The sequence below is a fragment of the Neoarius graeffei genome, chromosome 25 (assembly GCF_027579695.1).
Source record: "Neoarius graeffei isolate fNeoGra1 chromosome 25, fNeoGra1.pri, whole genome shotgun sequence".
NCBI classification, from domain to species: domain Eukaryota; kingdom Metazoa; phylum Chordata; class Actinopteri; order Siluriformes; family Ariidae; genus Neoarius; species Neoarius graeffei.
In genome coordinates, this window is record NC_083593.1 from 10,504,258 (window position 1) to 10,524,919 (window position 20,662).

The 20,662-nt window shown below is 42.7% G+C and overlaps 1 protein-coding gene across 2 annotated transcripts; it reads left to right on the forward strand.

Moving 5' to 3' along the window:
• Positions 1-10,511: 10,511 nt before the first annotated feature.
• setd9 (SET domain containing 9) lies at positions 10,512-19,600 on the forward strand. Of its 2 annotated transcripts, none has more exons than XR_009651587.1 (6): positions 10,512-10,612; positions 10,791-11,125; positions 12,126-12,249; positions 13,953-14,068; positions 19,152-19,252; positions 19,366-19,453. XR_009651587.1 is itself a non-coding variant. In XM_060909438.1 (6 exons), the coding sequence occupies exons 1-6, from the start codon at positions 10,515-10,517 to the stop codon at positions 19,457-19,459; spliced, it is 873 nt and encodes a 290-aa protein (XP_060765421.1). In that variant the 5' UTR covers positions 10,512-10,514; the 3' UTR covers positions 19,460-19,600. The 2 variants fall into 2 exon arrangements, 1 of the variants encoding a protein (XP_060765421.1); XM_060909438.1 differs by having other exon boundaries at positions 19,147-19,252; positions 19,366-19,600.
• Positions 19,601-20,662: the final 1,062 nt, after the last annotated feature.

Here is a 20,662-nt window from a genome sequence, read left to right on the forward strand (position 1 = left end):
CAAGACCACAAAAGATCGCCATTTTTGGCTTCTCTTAGCACCGCAAGCTATGGAAAAGCAAACTGGTTCTCAGCTGGCTCGCAAGTTGAACGAGTTGTGAACCAGCACCAGCACTGGCCCCGAACCAGCCCTGGAACTGATTTGGTGGAAAAGGGGTAATTGTTGTTGTTGCTGCTGCTGCTTCTTCTTCTTCTTCTTCTTCTCCGTGTTGTTGTTGCTTCGATGTTCGCACCAAGGTTTATGCAAATGCAGCAACGTAACTGAAGTATACAGCGAAGTAATGACGTGGCTCCCCTTAGCACCCCAAGCTATGGAAAAGCTACCTGGTTCTCAGCTGGCTCGCAAGTTGAACGAGTTGTGAACCAGCACCAGCCCTGGTACTGATTTGGTGGAAAAGGGGTATTTAAGAGGCTCCTCTGTCCTCTACTCGTTACCTGTATTAATGGCACCTGTTTGAACTCATTATCAGTATAAAAGACACCTGTCCACAACCTCAAACAGTCACACTCCAAACTCCACTATGGCCAAGACCAAAGAGCTGTCAAAGGACACCAGAAACAAAATTGTAGACCTGCACCAGGCTGGGAAGACTGAATCTGCGATAGCTAAGCAGCTTGGTGTGAAGAAATCAACTGTGGGAGCAATTATTAGAAAATGGAAGACATATAAGACCACTGATAATCTCCCTCGATCTGGGGCTCCATGCAAGATCTCACCCCGTGGGGTCAAAATGATCACAAGAACGGTGAGCAAAAATCCCAGAACCACACGGGGGGACCTAGTGAATGACCTGCAGAGAGCTGGGACCAAAGTAACAAAGGCTACCATCAGTAACACACTACGCCGCCAGGGACTCAAATCCTGCAGTGCCAGACGTAGCCAGGCCCGTTGCTAGAGAGCATTTGGATGATCCAGAAGAGGATTGGGAGAAGGTCAGATGAAACCAAAATAGAACTTTTTGGTAAAAACTCAACTTGTCGTGTTTGGAGGAGAAAGAATGCTGAGTTGCATCCAAAGAACACCATACCTACTGTGAAGCATGGGGGTGGAAACATCATGCTTTGGGGCTGTTTTTCTGCAAAGGGACCAGGGCGACTGATCCGTATAAAGGAAGGAATGAATGGGGCCATGTATCGTGAGATTTTGAGTGAAAACCTCCTTCCATCAGCAAGGGCATTGAAGATGAAACGTGGCTGGGTCTTTCAGCATGACAATGATCCCAAACACACTGCCCGGGCAACGAAGGAGTGGCTTCGTAAGAAGCGTTTCAGGGTCCTGGAGTGGCCTAGCCAGTCTCCAGATCTCAACCCCATAGAAAATCTTTGGAGGGAGTTGAAAGTCCGTGTTTCCCAGCGACAGCCCCAAAACATCACTGCTCTAGAGGAGATCTGCATGGAGGAATGGGCCAAAATACCAGCAACAGTGTGTGAAAACCTTGTGAAGACTTACAGAAAACGTTTGACCTCTGTCATTGCCAACAAAGGGTATATAACAAAGTACTGAGATGAACTTTTGTTATTGACCAAATGCTTATTGTCCACCATAATTTGCAAATAAATTCTTTAAAAATCAGACTGTGATTTTCTGGATTTTTTTTTTCTCATTTTGTCTTTTAGTTGAGGTATACCTATGATGAAAATTACAGGCCTCTCTCATCTTTTTAAGTGGGAGAACTTGCACAATTGGTGACTGACTAAATACTTTTTTGCCCGTGTGTGTGTCAAAGTGAACTTTGTTGTCAATCAGACCATGTAACAGAATTACACAGAGGATTGAAATTGCGTTTCCCCAAACGTGCGGTATTAAAAATTTGACACACAACTAGACATAAAAGTGCACACAGACATCAACAGATAAGCAAATTAACACAACATATAGACACAGTGGGCATACAGTTCCCAGAATATTCACAGTGATCCAGAATTGTAGTCAAGTTTGAGGTATGTTACTGGGGTGCAATAGTACAAGGGTACAATAATACAAGGTGCAGTATGGTAAAGTGCAGAATGGCAGCATGGAGATAAATAAGTATTGTAAACTTGTATGTTCTTGTGCAGAAAAGAATACTGGCATATGTGCATATAAAGAGCATTGTATAGACCTTGAGTTTACTGTTTTGACAGTTTGCTGGTCTTTTGTGTGTGTGTGTGGGGGGGGTTATGTTCTTGGAGTTTTCATGAGTGAGTTGAGCAGTCTGGTGGCCTGTGGGAAAAAGCTGTTGCTGAGTCTGGTAGTCCTGCAACGCATGCTGCTGTAGCGCTTGCCAGATGGTAGGAGGGTAAACAGTTCGTGTGCAGGGTGGGTGGGGTCTTTGTTGATGGCTCTTTTGCGGCAGCGGGATGAGTATAGGTCCTGGATGGATGGTTGGGCTGATCTGATCTTCTCTGCTGTCCTCACCACTCTCTGTAGGGCCTTCTGGTCAGCAACAGGGCAGCTGCCGTACCAGACTGAGAGACTGCTGGTGAGGATGCTCTCAATGGCACCCCTGTAGAAGGTGGTGAGTGCAGAAGGGGGGAGGTCGGCTCTCCTCATCCTGCATAGGAAGTGGAGGCATTGCTGTGCTTTCTTGACAAGGGAGGTGGTGTTAGTTGTCCATGTCAGGTCATCTGTGATGTGCACCCCCAGGAACTTGGTGCTTTTCACTGATTCCACAGCACTGCCATTGATGGTGAGGGGGGTGTGTGACGTGATTTTTTTTTCCTGAAGTCCACAGTTATTTCCTTTGTTTTATTGACATTGAGGTGTAGATTGTTGATGTCACACCAGCTGATGAGTTGGTGTACCTCCTCTCTGTAGGCTGAGTCGTCGTCGTTGCTGATGAGGCCCACCACTGTTGTGTCACCTGCAAACTTGATGTGGTTCGAGTTGTGTCTGGCACAACAGTCACGGGTCATCAGTGTGAACAGCAGAGGACTCAGCACACGTCCCTGGGGGACCCCAGTGTTCATGATGGTGGTCTCTGAGGAGTTTTTGCCACCTCTTACTGTCTGTGGTCTGTTGGTGAGAAAGTCCAGTAGCCAGTTGCATAACGGGGTGCTGATGCCTATAGCACTGAGTTTATTCACCAGATGTTGTGGGATCACTGTTTTGAAGGCGGAGCTGAAGTCGATGAACAGCATCCGCACGTAACTGTTTTTGTTTTCCCGATGAGCCAGGCTGATGTGAAGTGCTGTTGCTATGGCGTCATCAGTGGAGCATTTGGGACGGTATGCAAACTGGAATGGGTCAAATGTGGTGGGTAGGCTGGATGTTATATGGGCCTTGACCAGCCTTTCAAAGCACTTCATCATGATGGGAGTGAGTGCTATGGGCCGGTAGTCGTTCAGTGTTGTGGCTGGGGATTTCTTGGGTAGCGGTATGATGGTGGTGGCTTTGAAGCATGCTGGTAAGATGGCTTGGCTCAGAGAGGTGTTGAAGATATCTGTGAGAACATCTGTAAGTGAGTTAGCACAGTCTCTAAGCTCACGCCCAGGTATGTTGTCAGGACCAGCAGCTTCCTTGGGGTTCACCTTTTGAAGGGTCCTCCGCACGTCAGCAGGGTCCAGGTGAAGTGTTACATTGTCCGTGCAGTGAGGGGCTTTTGTTGGTGTGGTGGTGGTGTTTTCTTCAAACCGGCTGAATATCACAGTTAGTCCTTGACATATTTTTTGATATGTTTTTGTACTGGAATTTCTAAGTTTATAAAATTGTCTTTTTGTTTATGTAAATGAGGATTTGTCTAATTATATATGCATACAGTTATAAATATGCATATTTGTTAAAACTGAAAATCTAGTCTTTTGACATTTTTAGAATTGAAACATTTTCTGTTAAAAAAAAAAAAGATGATTCTGGAGTAACTACCCACTGTCCTGCACGTTTCAGTGTTTCCCTTTGTTGGCCATCAAAATACTGCAGTTTCATCAGAAGTAAGATGACTAAAGAATCCGTGACCAAAGTACAAAAGCCAAAGTACATATAATGAAAGAGATGGTTTATTGTGCATACAAAGATAACCTAGGTGTTCAATAATCTAAAAAAAAAAAAAACATTGGACGTAGACAGTTTATATACTGAAGTTATACTCATGTGGACATGCAAAGGACACACTGCAGATCAGATAGATAATGCCCAAGGCTAAGATAAGAGAAAAACATGAATAAGGTCACAAACATATCAACCCAAGGAAAAGACATGTATGGATGAAGTGAACAAAGAACAGACACATGACGTTTATTAAGAGTGAACAAAGATCCTTGCAGAAATCACATTAAATTGAACTGACGTTAAATGATTGAAACATGGATGATCAGACTACATGAGTCCAACTTGATTTTCACACGATTTTGTCATGGCTGTCAAATTTCCAGTGTCTGAATATCAAATATGAATATCAGGAAAGACTAACACAGTACGGTGGTGTAGTGGTTAGCACTGTCGCCTCACAGCAAGAAGGTCCTGGGTTCGAGCCCAGTGGCCGGTGAGGGCCTTTCTGTGTGGAGTTTGCATGTTCTCCCCGTGTCCGCGTGGGTTTCCTCTGGGTGCTTCCAGTTTCCCCCACAGTCCAAAGACATACAGGTTAGGCTCATTGGTGGCTCTAAATTGACCGTGAATGGTTGTTTGTCTCTGTGTCAGCCCTGTGATAACCCTGTGTACCCTGCCTCTTGCCCATAGTCAGCTGGGATAGGCTCCAGCTTGCCTGCGACCCTGTAGAACAGGATAAGCGGCTACAGATAATGGAGGAAAGACTAATGGTCATTGTAGTATGACATAATCAAAGAGCATAGTCTGAGAGACCCCATGACACCACAACAAAAAGTCTACCATGTCAGACTTTTGTATATTTTCTCACCTAGTTTGACAACTCCTACGGCATGTTCCTTGACCTTGACCAGTAGCCATGGTTGACAGTTTCTTGACCCTCCTCAGGGTCAAACTTGTAGCTTTGCTGGTCTTCTAACCAAGACACAAGATATCATGGCACTAATCTGACACGTTGACCATCATGAAAGACAAAATATCATGTAGTTTGATCCCAGCATAACCAGCCACTTTAACTCACAGGAAGGGCTGTTAATGAGTTGAATTAACTCTAAATATGTTAGAGTAAAACAGGATGGGGGACTCTAGGAACAGAGTTAGGAACCTGTGCTGTGAGCTGGTTAATCAATAGTTTATCCTTCTAAATCCTTCAAAATAAATGTGCTAAATTGATATTGAATGTTCCAGTATCTTCGACTGATGCCCTATGTGAATTTAGGTGGAAAACACTTGAGCAACGTCGTACCTATCATAGAGTATTACTGGTCTTCAAATATCTCAATGGCTTTATCGATAGTGACATCAAAATCAAATACAGCAAGGACTTCCATAGATACCACACCAGGAAAAGAAATGGCATTCGCTTAACAAAGGCCAAAAGGAATTGGATAAAACAAACACTACTACAAAGTACTGGCCAGGACTGGAACAATTTGCCAAGGGACCTACGTTCAATAAAAAAATTTGCATATTTTTAAATCGAAAGTTAACCATTATTTAACTTTGTAATATTTGATTTGTAAATAGTTTTTTTGTATTTGTGTTATAATTTGTGAATTTTTTTTTTTAATTATTGTGATGTTTTATAGACAGGACCTCAGTGAAAATCACGCTATGTGTCACTATCTATCTATCTATCTATCTATCTATCTATCTATCTATTTTATATACAGCGCCCTCCACAATTATTGGCACCCCTGGTTAAGATGTGTTAAAAGCCTTAAAATAAATTTCAAATTTTATTGCAGAAGCATAATCTCACACTGAAAATTGTAGAAAAATGTAACCTTTAACTCAAGTGAATTAAAAAAAATTAAAAATCCCTGACTAAGAAATAATTATTTTTCATAAAATCACCTGTTCCACAATTATTGGCACCCATAACAATTCCTAGAAAATAAATGTAATTGAAGCATTTGTTATTTCTACTGTAGTTTATAAAGTTGATCAGAGTATCTAGGAACCTTTAATTAGTAATTCATCACATCCTGTTTCCCTGGGGTATAAATATGATGTGACACAGAGGCCTATTTCTCTTATCCACTCTTCAACATGGGAAAGACAAGAGAACACACCATTGAAGTAAGGCAGATGTGCGTCGACCTTCATAAGTCAGGCAATGGCTACAAGAAAATAGCCGCTCGCCTACACCGGCCCGTATCTACAGTCAGAGGAATCAAGAAGTTTAAAACAACTGGAACAGTGGCAAACAAGCCTGGACGAGGATGCAAGTTTATCTTGCCACCACACACAGTGAGGAGGATGGTAAGAGAAGTAAAAAGTTCTCCAAAGCTCACTGTTAGAGAATTGCATCAAAGAGTAGCATCTTGGGGTCACAAAGTCTCCATAACAACCATCAGGCGCTATCTACATGCCAACAAGCTGTTTGGGAGGCATACATGGAAAAAAGCCTTTTCTCACTTACAAGCACAAACGTAAACATCTGGAGTTCGCTAAGCGGTACTGGGACCGTGTGCTTTGGTCAGATGAGACCAAGATAGAGCTTTTTGGCAACAAACACTCTAAGTGGGTCTGGCGTAACACAAAAGAGGAGTATGCAGAAAAGCACCTCATGCCCACTGTGAAGTATGGGGGAGGATCGGTGATGCTGTGGGCCTGATTCTCTTCCAGAGGACCCGGGAACCTTGTTAGGGTGCATGGCATCATGAACTCTTTGAAATACCAGGACATTTTAAATCAAAATCTGGTGGCCTCTGCCCGAAAGCTGAAGATGGGTCGTCACTGGGTCTTTCAGCAAGATAATGACCCTAAACATGTGGCTAAATCTACACAAAAATGGTTCACCAGACACAAAATCAAGCTCCTCCCATGGCCATCTCAGTCCCCAAATCTCAACCCAATTGAAAACCTGTGGGGTGAGCTGAAGAGGAGAGTGCATAGGAGAGGACCCAGGACTCTGGACGATTTAGAGAGATTGTGCAAAGAGGAATGGTCGAAGATCCCTCTCTCTGTATTCTCCCATCTTGTGAAATGTTATAGGAGAAGATTAAGTGCTGTAGTAGTAATGGTTTTATTAAGAACACAACTTCATATCACCACAGTTGCAGCCCAAAGGCTGAATTGATGTGACATTACAAAATATGACTGTTAACATTAAAAATAACGTAAAAGATCAATATTCAGACTTATACTCCTAATTAAAACATAGGAAGAACGTTTGAACAGTTAAGTGTTGATTAAATGAACCATGTGCGGGATAGCACTAGTTCTGTAACGTTCAGTTTGACACTTAAGAATGTCCAGATTGCTAGCAGAACGGGTTTGACGGCCACTAATGTTCATTCTTGTAGGTGGTAGAAGATGGCGATATTGTTCAGACACTAACTTGCTGTCTTGTTGGCAAAAGGGGGTTGTACAAAGTATTAGCATCAGGGGTGCCAATAATTGTGGCACACATGATTTCATGTAAAAGAATTATTTCTTAATGTGGGATATTTTTCCCACTGAATAAATGCACTTGAATTAAAGGTTGGATTTTTCTTTTTTTTTGCATTGTTGTCCTATATTAAAAAAAAAATATATATATATATATATATATATATATATGAATTTATTAGAAGCCTAAGAACATATGAGCCATTCCACCGAATCGGTGCCATTTCCGTCCCTAGAAAATTATATGTATAAATGCACATAAAAATGTACTTTAAAATACATTTCCTTATTACGCAGAATGTCCTGCACATTGATCTGATTTCAAATTTAAGATATATAATTGTAAGGCTTAATAAAAACTACCTAAAACACTGAAAAATAGCATGTGTTACCTGTCCCCGCACTCTAACATTATACTGAACTATGAAATATTATGCTTAAAATCCTTCAGAAACAGTATTTCTTTTGCACTGTTGTGTGACTCCATATCCTATCCATGGTTTAAATATTTTTTTCATAAGAAATCCACAATATCTTAGTTAAAATACACATTTTAGTCGTGTCCCTGGGTTTTCACTCAGTCCTGTTACCCAAACATATTACCCCATCTGACAAATTTGGAACATTCCATAAATCATATGCTCAACAGGAAGTTACATCAGTTGTGTCTTCTGAAGGCCGTGGGAAGACCAAAAGTTAGTTCTCTCATTTACTTTTCTGTATATTTGATGATTTTTTTAACTTTGACTGATAAGGTCAATGTCAACATACTGTCTCATCTCATCTCATCTCATTATCTCTAGCCGCTTTATCCTTCTACAGGGTCGCAGGCAAGCTGGAGCCTATCCCAGCTGACTATGGGCGAAAGGCGGGGTACACCCTGGACAAGTCGCCAGGTCATCACAGGGCTGACACATAGACACAGACAACCATTCACACTCACATTCACACCTACGGTCAATTTAGAGTCACCAGTTAACCTAACCTGCATGTCTTTGGACTGTGGGGGAAACCGGAGCACCCGGAGGAAACCCACGCGGACATGGGGAGAACATGCAAACTCCACACAGAAAGGCCCTCGCCGGCCACGGGGCTCGAACCCAGGACCTTCTTGCTGTGAGGCGACAGCGCTAACCACTACACCACCGTGCCGCCCTTCTTAGGTGATATGTTTATTTTAAAAATGCAGATTTTTGGTAAATCACTAGAATGTGCTAAGTGTGGTCATGCTATTAGCGATGACGCCACGTGGCTTAATTCCATGTATTAGCTAATCCTAGGCTAAAAACTCAGTCCTGTTACTCATATAAAGAGTATGCAGCCATCTTTGACTTCCAAACCTCATCATCTATAGCCGCTTTATCCTTCTACAGGGTCGCAGGCAAGCTGGAGCCTATCCCAGCTGACTACAGGCGAAAGGCGGGGTACACCCTGGACAAATCGCCAGGTCATCACAGGGCTGACACATAGACACAGACAACCATTCACACTCACATTCACACCTACGGTCAATTTAGAGTCACCAGTTAACCTAACCTGCATGTCTTTGGACTGTGGGGGAAACCGGAGCACCCGGAGGAAACCCACGCGGACATGGGGAGAACATGCAAACTCCACACAGAAAGGCCCTCGCCGGCCACGGGACTCGAAGCCGGACCTTCTTGCTGTGAGGCGACAGCGCTAACCACTACACCACCGTGCCACCCTTCTTAGGTGATATGTTTATTTTAAAAATACAGATTTTTGGTAAATCACTAGAATGTGCTAAGTGTGGTCATGCTATTAGCGATGACGCCACGTGGCTTAATTCCATGTATTAGCTAATCCTAGGCTAAAAACTCAGTCCTGTTACTCATATAAAGAGTATGCAGCCATCTTTGACTTCCAAACCTCATCATCTATAGCCGCTTTATCCTTCTACAGGGTCGCAGGCAAGCTGGAGCCTATCCCAGCTGACTACAGGCGAAAGGCGGGGTACACCCTGGACAAATCGCCAGGTCATCACAGGGCTGACACATAGACACAGACAACCATTCACACTCACATTCACACCTACGGTCAATTTAGAGTCACCAGTTAACCTAACCTGCATGTCTTTGGACTGTGGGGGAAACCGGAGCACCCGGAGGAAACCCACGCGGACATGGGGAGAACATGCAAACTCCACACAGAAAGGCCCTCGCCGGCCACGGGACTCGAAGCCGGACCTTCTTGCTGTGAGGCGACAGCGCTAACCACTACACCACCGTGCCACCCTTCTTAGGTGATATGTTTATTTTAAAAATACAGATTTTTGGTAAATCACTAGAATGTGCTAAGTGTGGTCATGCTATTAGCGATGACGCCACGTGGCTTAATTCCATGTATTAGCTAATCCTAGGCTAAAAACTCAGTCCTGTTACTCATATAAAGAGTATGCAGCCATCTTTGACTTCCAAACCTCATCATCTATAGCCACTTTATCCTTCTACAGGGTCGCAGGCAAGCTGGAGCCTATCCCAGCTGACTATGGGCGAAAGGCGGGGTACACCCTGGACAAGTCGCCAGGTCATCACAGGGCTGACACACAGACACAGACAACCATTCACACTCACACCTACGGTCAATTTAGAGTCACCAGTTAACCTAACCTGCATGTCTTTGGACTGTGGGGGAAACCGGAGCACCCGGAGGAAACCCACGCGGACACGGAGAACATGCAAACTCCACACAGAAGGGCCCTCGCCGGCCCCAGGGCTCGAACCCAGGACCTTCTTGCTGTGAGGCGACAGCGCTAACCACTACACCACCGTGCCGCCCGACTTCCAAACCTTGTAAAAAATAAAAATAAAAATAACGTAGCCTGAGGTTGACCAATACACATTTTGAATAGTTAAATGTGTTATTATAATCAATGTTGAAAAGATATAACAAGTTTAATTTTGGAATGGTACAAGCAAATGGCACCCATTCGGTGGAATGTCCCATATCTTAACGAGGGGTGCCAATAATTGTGGAGGGCGCTGTATCTCATAGATAGATAGCGTGGTTGAGTAAACAGCGTGGCGCTCTCCGGGTCGCTAGGTGGCGATAGCGGTTTTATTGAGAGCGGCTGTATCATGAAGAAGAATGTACTAAAAGTCCTGGAGGAGAGATGGAAATGTTATAGACATAGATTCGTACCCTGGATTGCTTTAAATCTGAGGAAAAATGAGAGGCATGTTGTTATTATTGTTATGTCTTTTAATTTCCACTACACCCCGAGCCGAACGGATGTTTTTATTATTTATTTATGTGGAGTTTGCTGTGGTGGCTCGTGCACTGTTTGGCCATGTAGTTTCCTGGTGTGTTTACTTCCGCTCTGTTTATTGTGGTGTGTGTGTGTGTGTGTGTAGAACCCTCCGCCAGGTGAGACACGGATCCGAAGACAAGCGGTTGGATGATGACCGAGTCCTTTTATCCCTCGTAGGAGTTTTCACCGAGTTGCTTAGAAACGACGCGTGTAATCAAACTGAACAGCTTCGCCTGCTGCCAGCGGCCTCGCGCCGTCAGTACTACATTACCCACAATGCCGCGGTGCGCAGACCGGAAGTGGCGCCTCGCGAGATTATGCTGCACACACTGGGCTTCTGTGTGGAGAAAATGGCCAGCTCGCTGCAGAATGCGGGCATTGGGGTGTTTGTTACCCGGGGACAGGTGCCCAAAGGTGTACCTGTAGCTATGTATCCAGGTACCTCAGATACTGTAGTGCTCTACACTACCGTTCAAAAGTTTGGGGTCACTTTGAAATGTCCTTATTTTTGAAAGAAAAGCACTGTTCTTTTCAATGAAGATCACTTTAAACTAATCAGAAATCCACTCTATACATTGCTAATGTGCTAAATGACTATTCTAGCTGGTTTTTGGTGCAATATCTCCATAGGTCTATAGAGGCCCATTTCCAGCAACTCTCACTCCAGTGTTCTAATGGTACAATGTGTTTGCTCATTGCCTCAGAAGGCTAATGGATGATTAGAAAACCCTTGTACAATCATGTTAGCACAGCTGAAAACAGTTGAGCTCTTTAGAGAAGCTATAAAACTGACCTTCCTTTGAGCAGATTGAGTTTCTGGAGCATCACATTATTTTGTGGGGTCGATTAAATGCTCAAAATGGCCAGAAAAATGCCTCGACTATATTTTCTATTCATTTTACAACTTCTCATCTCATTACCTCTAGCCGCTTTATCCTTCTACAGGGTCGCAGGCAAGCTGGAGCCTATCCCAGCTGACTACGGGCGAAAGGCGCGGTACACCCTGGACAAGTCGCCAGGTCATCACAGGGCTGACACATAGACACAGACAACCATTCACACTCACATTCACACCTACGGTCAATTTAGAGTCACCAGTTAACCTAACCTGCATGTCTTTGGACTGTGGGGGAAACCGGAGCACCCGGAGGAAACCCACGCGGACACGGGGAGAACATGCAAACTCCGCACAGAAAGGCCCTCGCCGGCCACGGGGCTCGAACCCGGACCTTCTTGCTGTGAGGCAACAGCGCTAACCACTACACCACCGTGCCGCCCTTGAGCTAAATCATGTGCATAATTAAGGTTTTGATTTTTCCACATCAGTTTTGGTGACTTATTTTGAAAGCAATGACTCCATTACCAGCCTTTATTTTGAAACCCAAGGTGCATGAATGCCGCAGTCTAATCTTAAGAATAATTGTTTCCATTTCCACAGGCACCATCTATCAGGCCGACGAGCCAATTCTCTTCCAGTCCATTCGAAACCCATTTGTATTTCGCTGCATCGATGGCGTTTTGATCGATGGCAATGATAAAGGGCTCTCCAAGCTCGTGTTTCAGTAAGTCTGAACTCCCTTTACATGGCTTAGATCAGGGCTTTTCAAAGTGTGGGGCGCGCCTCCCCTGGGGGGCGCCAGAGTTCTTCGGGGGGGCGCAACGTGAGGAAAAATAAACCAGAATAAGTTACTATTGCAGACATTTAGCGAACTTCAGCTAGCCTTTGCCAGAGACAAAATGGATCGATTTTTAGTACCTAAAGCTACAGTGAGTGAGGAGACAGAGTCTGGGCCAAGCAAAAAAACAGAGCCTCCAGGATGTTGCGATTTGCAACTTCAACGCAAATTCAACCAATCCCCGCGAATTCAGGGCGGTGTTGCAATTATATCCAATCACCGCAACTTTCCCCGCAAATTTGACCAATCGTTGGCGTCGTCTTGAGGTGACGTCGACAAACTACCTTCCACCTTACTTCCGTGTATACGTTCAAGAGAAGCAGCATGTGCGCAGTGTTGCCAGATTGGGCGGTTTCGAACATATTTTGGACTGGAAAACATCAGCAGTATCTGGCAACATTGCATGATGTGCGAGTCAGTGTTTATATAGGCTTAAATTCTGTTACTGAAAGTGTGTGATGTTTACAGTGAAGGACTATGTGCACTTTATTTTTTTTTTTTACTTAATACAAGAAATTAATGGATGCCAACATTTTTGCCAAAATGGTATTTTATTTTCCTTTGTTTAGGCAGCTTCAGCATCATACTGTGAGATTCTGTTCAAATTGTTTTTTTTTCTTCTATGAAGCCTGAGCCATTTATTTTATTAGTTTATAATTATTGTTTAATTTAGTCTTCAGGAGAGACTGCCTGCACACAGTACTAGTATTAATAGGTTTTTTTTTCTTACATGAAAGCTGAGGCATTTATATTTTAAGGTAACTTCATGTTGTGCTGTGAGGTTCTGTGCACTTTAACTTTTGAACCAACAGGTGCATTTGGATAAGTAAAGCCTATTTTTCTGCATTTTTGTAGTCCTGGTAATCTTTTATATTGGTAAGGTTGTTTATAGGACCATTTCTCAGTGTCTGTTTTTTTAATCAATAGTTTTTCAGTAATAACTTAATATTTAACATATCACTCAAGTTTAATCACAAAAAGAGAAAATCGCAACAATTTCTCGCAACTTTCACTTCCTCCCGCAATGTAATCGCAACAAAAACCTAAAAAAACACCGCAACATTCATCGCAATTTTTTGGAAAACCCCCCCGCAACATCAGACATTTTAGCCCGCAACAATCACAAAAAAGGCCCGCGGAATCCTGGAGGGACTGAAAAAAGAAGGAAGTACGACCACGATTATTTAAAGTTTGGATTTTCATGGACTGGATCTGAAGATGCTCCACTGCCACAGTGTGTTGTCTGCCAAGAGGTGCTAGCTAACGATGCTATGAGATGTTTAAAATGTGTAAAACAAGATGTTTTAAAAAGCACAGATGTTTTAAAATGTGAAAAAGAAAAAAATGTGTACAACAACCATTTTTTAAAAATACGAATGGAACATTAAGTATAGCAACAACAAAAATTGTAATGGGGGGCGCTGTTGTTTATTTGCTCTCCGAGGGGGGGCTGACTCTCCCACACTTTGAAAACCCCTGGCTTAGATAATAAAATATAGCAGTGTAAATAATAAATTTAACCACTGCAGTCTTTTAAATGTTGAACTCGTACCGTTTAAAACGCGAGTCTGTGGCATTTTGTACTGTAGGTCATGCAGTGGGCGGGACCGGCTTGGCCCATTTCGTTTGAGTGACAGCTCGTGGTTCACGCCCCATCCAGAAAACCCTCTGGCGGTGGGGCAGTATGTGAACAACTGCTCCAATGGCAAGTGACTTCAATCATCTAAAGCTAAATATCTTTACTAAGAAATTAGGGAAGTTATTTTCTGGTGGTATTGCATAATGTTTAAAGGGAAATTCTACCCTCATTCACACACACCTTGTTTATATTGAAAAATTTCTGACGCATTTAGCGATTCTGGTGATAATTTGTGAAGTCGCAAGGACGGTTACAGTTGCTTTAAACAGAACAAGTAGATTCCTAAGTAGTGATCAGATTTCACTGTTGGAGACCAAAAACAAAAGAGCAAGAGCTTGTTTTTTGTTAGTTTTTTCTTTTTTATCAGACATCTAATTTTTTAGGTTTGTTTACCTGACATGTTTCAACGTACGACTGTCGTCTTCCTCAGAGTGTCACCGGATGTTATTGGTGACCAGGGGCGATTTCTCAGAGACAACAAGGGAAGCCGAGCTTCCCCTAAAATTCTCTCCCCAAACTGCAGCATCTATGACGTTGAATTCTCATTAAAACAATAACTTGCATAACATAATATATGCCCAAGATTGTATTTATGTTCATAACTATCCTGTAACTTATTTGAGTGATGTCTGACGAACTTGCAGTTCGCTACGAGAATCACCTTTGCTGCCAGGCTGTAACCTTTCTTATTTCAATGGGCTCTATGGACTGGCAGCAGTGTTGCCAGATTGGGCGGTTTTAAGTGCATTTTGGTGGGTTTTGAACATATTTTGGGATGGAAAATGTCAGCAGGCTGGCAACACTGACTGGCAGCCGGGTGTCCGTTGCAGTCTACGAGACGGCTCTGAACAGCCAATTTCAGCTAGTTGTTATTGGTTAAAATCAACAAAATCGTCACTTCCAGGGAAGCCGGGCTTCTCTGGGACTAAACGAGACAGTGGGAGGGACAAGAAGCCGGGCTGATAAAGGATTATTGGAGGTAGTGTTTGAAAGACATGAGGAGGGCGGTACTTCGGCGAGGAACACGGAAGTATGATCAGTCAGTCCCTAGCGGATGTCGAAAAAGTGTAGTCGTGTGCCAAAGTGCTGTCCGAATTTCTTTTCATATAAACGGTTCTTCTCATTGATGTCTCTGTACATTACTCTGTAAATAAATGTAAATATTACTCATTGTGCTCCGTTAACTTTCATCCATTCTATCAGTTTGATCATTCGTGAATTCACTCGTTTATTTCATTTGTAGTTCAATCTGGTTGTAGGCTAGCTTGAGCCTTATTGGGATCTGCAGTGCTAGCTGCTAACAGAAATTGGTGAAGTCTCTGGAAAGCACAACCAGCTGGTATGACAGGGTCACAGACCATTTTCTGGAAAAGGAGCGGAGGGCAGAATTTGTGTATAAATAGTGTTCATGTTCATGAATCTGAAGTGTGTATATTGTTCAGTAATGTTAAGAGAATGGTGGGCTCTGTGTTATAGGTTATACCTGGGTATAATATTCAAGGTTCTGTGTGTTGCATAGCCTACCTGGTTATGAATTTCCAGACTGTGTTGCAGAAGATGTTCAAGGATGTGTTGCACAGCTGGGTGTTGTGTTAAAGACTCTGTGTTGCATATCAGGGTATGATGTTCAAGGCTCTTCGTTGAATAGCCAGTGATTTTTGGATGTTTGATATCTTTGATTAAGGATATGAGGCACTAGCCTGGCAAGCCAGACTATAACATGAAATGTACAAGCAAAAATACTTTCTGCCACTAGGTAGGGTTGTCTAGTTCACTATGCTAATGGGGCACACCTTTCTATGCTTTGATATCCGGCCTACAGGTTTTACGATGAATGCGTAAAATGGGCTTCCCCTGTTTTAAAAACCAGCAGCCGCCACTGTTGGTGACGCATCTTTTATCAGCTGATGTTTCCGAAGGCGTGGCCTTCCTGTCTGGATTGACAGGTCGGTCACGCCTTCTACTGTCAGTTCGTCCCCTGCAAGATGGCACTCCAGGTATGGGAGAGCATGCATGCTCCCTCATCTCGGTTGATGGTCCTCGGACTTCGCTTACGGATCTCTATGGCCTCCCTGATCCAGCGCTGATGTTTATTATCTTCCGACCTGTCAATCCAGACAGGAAGGCCACGCCTTCGGAAACATCAGCTGATAAAAGATGCGTCACCAATAACATCCGGTGACACTCTGAGGAAGACGACAGTCGTACGTCGAAACATGTCAGGTAAACAAACCTAAAAAGTTAGATGTCTGATAAAAAAGAAAAAACTAACAATATTCAATATAAGACATAATGAACGTAATCGAAAGAAGAGCTTGTTTTCTCGCTCACCGTTTTCCAGCGACATTCAAGGTCACATTAACGAGAAATCCACTGCGGAAAATCCACCACATGATGACACTGAATTAAATTTAAATTAGCATGAAAGTTGAAGCTTTGGACTGATGGATTAAAGCACCGCTGCATCACTTAATAATATGACACAGTGTGATATCAGGCTATAGAGGTTTGCGACCCACGTGACTGTTGCCATGTCAACAAGTAGATGGCGCCATTTTGGCGGTCACAAGAATGGTGACTCCCGCTAGCCCAACATGTCAGAGATTTGTCAAAAAATATGTATTTTCCCTTTTCACAGCATGCATTGTTTGAATGGTTGCCATGACAACATATGCAAAGATTTCCAACAACATTTTGTGGCAAAAACATTCCATAACAGTCTACTTCAACGTGATACCAAATAAAAGTACCGTATTGGCCCGAATATAAGACGACCCTGAATGTAAGACGACCCCCCCCCCTTTTCCAAGTTCATCTTTGGGGAAAAAGTTTTTTGAAGACCAAATGTTCATTCATATAAAGCGTATTTATTTCAAAATTCTGTTTAAAATTAGAGGCTTTTGTTTTTCACATTTAAATAGAGGTCATTTCAGTCTCATTTCCGTGAACACTTTTCATAGAAGTAAAAAAAGAGGCTAAACTGCAGGCTACTAGACAAGCCAAATTAAAACATTTAAATTGCATTAATTCAACAAATTTGTCAGGTTTAGATTGAAAGTTCATAAACTTCAGAATGTCAATGCATAACTTCCAATAGCCTACGGGTATATGGAATAAATTTGCAGAACAGTGCAAATGCTTTAAACAATGCATTAAACAATACATTAAGGTTTACAATAATAAACTGAAACAATGGAAAGGGTAGTTTGCTAAATTACAGCTACTCAGCACAGAGATCCTCAGCCTCACTTTGCTCACTCTCACTGTCCTCACTTTCGTTTTTGGCGGCATTTTGTCTAGTCCGCGAATTTAAGACGACCCCCCCCTTTTTAAGAGCTATTTTTTACAACAAAAACACCGTCTTATATTCGAGCCAATACGGTAAATTCATTGCAGTTAGAAAAATAGTGTCCAGGTTGAGAGAGAGTTACATTAAATCATATAGAAAAATGCATAATAATTAATATGTCTAGTATCGAATTCTAGTTTTGTCCATTGCATATTCACATCTAAAAAGTACAACCCACCCAACAACATGGCTCTGCCTCGCCTGAGGGCACCGTGTATGTTAAACCTAGACTACACGTAAGCCGCCCAAACACTAGTAAGAAGCCCGGTGCCAGGTAGCCCCATTGATGAGACCGAGCGGTCCCCGTCTCACGTATATATTTATATATACGTCCCCGTCTCATGGATGTTTAAAGATAAAACCATCATAGCCTGACTAGTGGGGCTCGGTGCCAGGTAGCCTGAACACCACCTAACAGGGCTTACGTGTAGGCTAGGTGCTAGGCTACATGTATAATTCGTCATTTATCTCGTATACGATATCTTTTTAAACTTTTGGAAAAGTTACCCGAGACAAAATGTTCGCCACACAAATGCGTGTGTTCGGTGGGCTGCCAATTCTCTCGCCTGATCGCCGCGATCCACTTTTCGCGACGCTGTCGATCGGCCGGGAACCTATGGAACGTTAATCCAGGTTTATCCCGTCTTCTGTTGTGGCAGCTAACTGCACAACACGTATCAGGCATTCTACGATAAAAGTAAGTGATGAAGATGGATATTACAAGTGTTGTTTGCTGCAGGGATGGCAATTTTCCGCCGAACGGCGGAAATCCGCCGTTTTGAATTTCAATTTTATCATTTTTGTGGAACGTCTAAATCCGTAGAGAAAAGGTTTTTTTTTTTTTGGGGGGGGGGGGGTGTTTAGGTACCTAACTTTTATTGCTGCTACCGAGATTAGTGTCAAATCGTATCGAAACCACGTCTCGCGAACAACGGAAGCTTCTATATCGAGTGTAACAATGAAAATAAGCAAACGAGTCTGTGATTGGTTGCGAAGTGAAGGATTCAACCAATGCGAAAGCATGTTTCATTTCACTGGCCGTCATTTTGCCTTTAGCTAAATGTCTTGCACGAGGTTTTGAGAGCATTGTTTGCCGCGGAAATATGAAGTTTTTATCACGAGATCAAGAAGCATCGGTGGCTGAAATTGACAAAAATGTCAAGAACAAATATCGTTGGGATTGGCTACAGCGGACAGTTACTACGAAAGTGAAACTTGGAAAAAAGATCGAGGAGATCAGCGAGACGCTTGAACAGTTTATCAAGAAGTGCGATTTGCCTGGCAAAGCATTTTGCATTTATTGTAACGATGTGATCAACTACGGATCCCGTGGCTGTGTGGCATTAATTGACCATGCTTCTAAGGTCAAGAAACACTCGGATGTTATTGCACTTCGTAAATATGCCTGGGGCAGTCAGAGTAAGTTGTCTTTTTTCTATTAAACTTTAGATACTTATTTTTATCATGTATTTTTCACACAATATACATGTAAAATGGCTAGAAAATAGGTAGAAGAGGCTAAAAAGGCTAAAGCGGAGCCCCCCTGAACCCCCCGTTCGGAGTTTCAGCTGAAATAAAATTTCCCTGTTGCTGATAAGCGTGGCTTTGTTTGACCTCCAAAATGCCGGCGTAAACAGTATCACGTGACCCTATGACGTCAGGTCGAAAACCTCTATGGTAAAACTCAGTCCTGCATGTTGAGCTGACGGATATCGTCTGCATTTTTAATTGTAACGTCCTTCTCTCTAACAGATGCGTTATTCAGAACGATCCTGATCTTGTTTTTGATCCCCAGAGAAGGCTGCCAACGTGTGCTATCAGGAATTTGACGTGCCTGAGGATTTTCCCATAGAACTTCGTCAGTATCTTCCTAACGTTAATTACAGACCTGATATACAAAGGTAAGACAGGTTTCAATTTTGAAGCCGTTTTGATGAAAGCGTTCACAATTTTAATACGACTGAACCATCCGTCTTGTTCATCGCCACTAATTACGACCTGGCTTCTCTTTCAGGAGGTTGCGCTGCGTTGTCCTCGTGTCATTAAGAGAGATTAACCAGGATGAAGAACTTTTCTCCAATTACTACACCATTGTGCATGGTTCTTGACATGATGACGACCGTGAACATTTGTGTTATTAGTTTGTGCTTCCCCCCTCCCTTATAGAGTACCAGGCAAAAGTTTATACACCCCTACTTATTCATAGGTTCTGTATTTTGATATTTCTATTAAACTATGAAATAATCGTATTTTTAGATTCTTCAAAGTATCCAGTATTTACCTTGACACTACACACTTTGGCGTTATCTTGACCAGCTTCATGAGGTAGTCACCTGGAATGCTTTTCAATTAACAGGGGTGTTTCGTCAAAAGTTAATTAGTGGAACTTCTCACCTTCTTAAATGTATTTGAGATCAAACAGTAAATAATAAAAATACAGTAAACAGCCCTATTCCACAACTGCAGTAATCCATATGGTCAAGAACCGCTCAAATAAAGTAAACGACGTCCATCGTTACTTTGACATGAAGCATCTTAATCAAGAAAACTTTGAATTAGGTGTATCCAAAACTTGACTGGTACTGTATATACAAAAATGTTGTCAGGCAAAAGAAGCACCTACGGTAAATTAACTCGCCAAGATGTCCAGATTCTACAAGTAGGCAAATTGGACACGTCCCTCCACACAGCGTTATAAATCTTTTGGGTTATGTTTTATAAAATTGAGCGTACATGCAAGACTTTTTGAACTAGTTTATTGAGGGCATTTGTTTAATTGCAAAATATGGCTATTTTCAAAGTACGTTTTTTTTTAAGGAAAAAGCGCTGGCTTTAGTGACTTATTTCGCCGATATGGAACTCACTCCAACCGCAAGAAGCATCTGACCAGTCCTGGCTAGTTTCAGCTTCAATTTCTTATCTAGATTAGCCTTTTTTTTTTTTTTTTTAAAGGCAGAAAATTAGAGAATTCGAGGTGTTCGTTTGACTTGCCTGTATGGAGCCAGTTACAGTAGAACGTCACATGAAGTACAAGTTAAATGACCGAAAAATAGACAAGTGGTTCTTTTGTGTTACATTGGATATTGGAAATAAATCTCATCTCATTATCTGTAGCCGCTTTATCCTGTTCTACAGGGTCGCAGGCAAGCTGGAGCCTATCCCAGCTGACTACGGGCGAAAGGCGGGGTACACCCTGGACAAGTCGCCAGGTCATCACAGGGCTGACACACAGACACAGACAACCATTCACACTCACATTCACACCTACGGTCAATTTAGAGTCACCAGTTAACCTAACCTGCATATCTTTG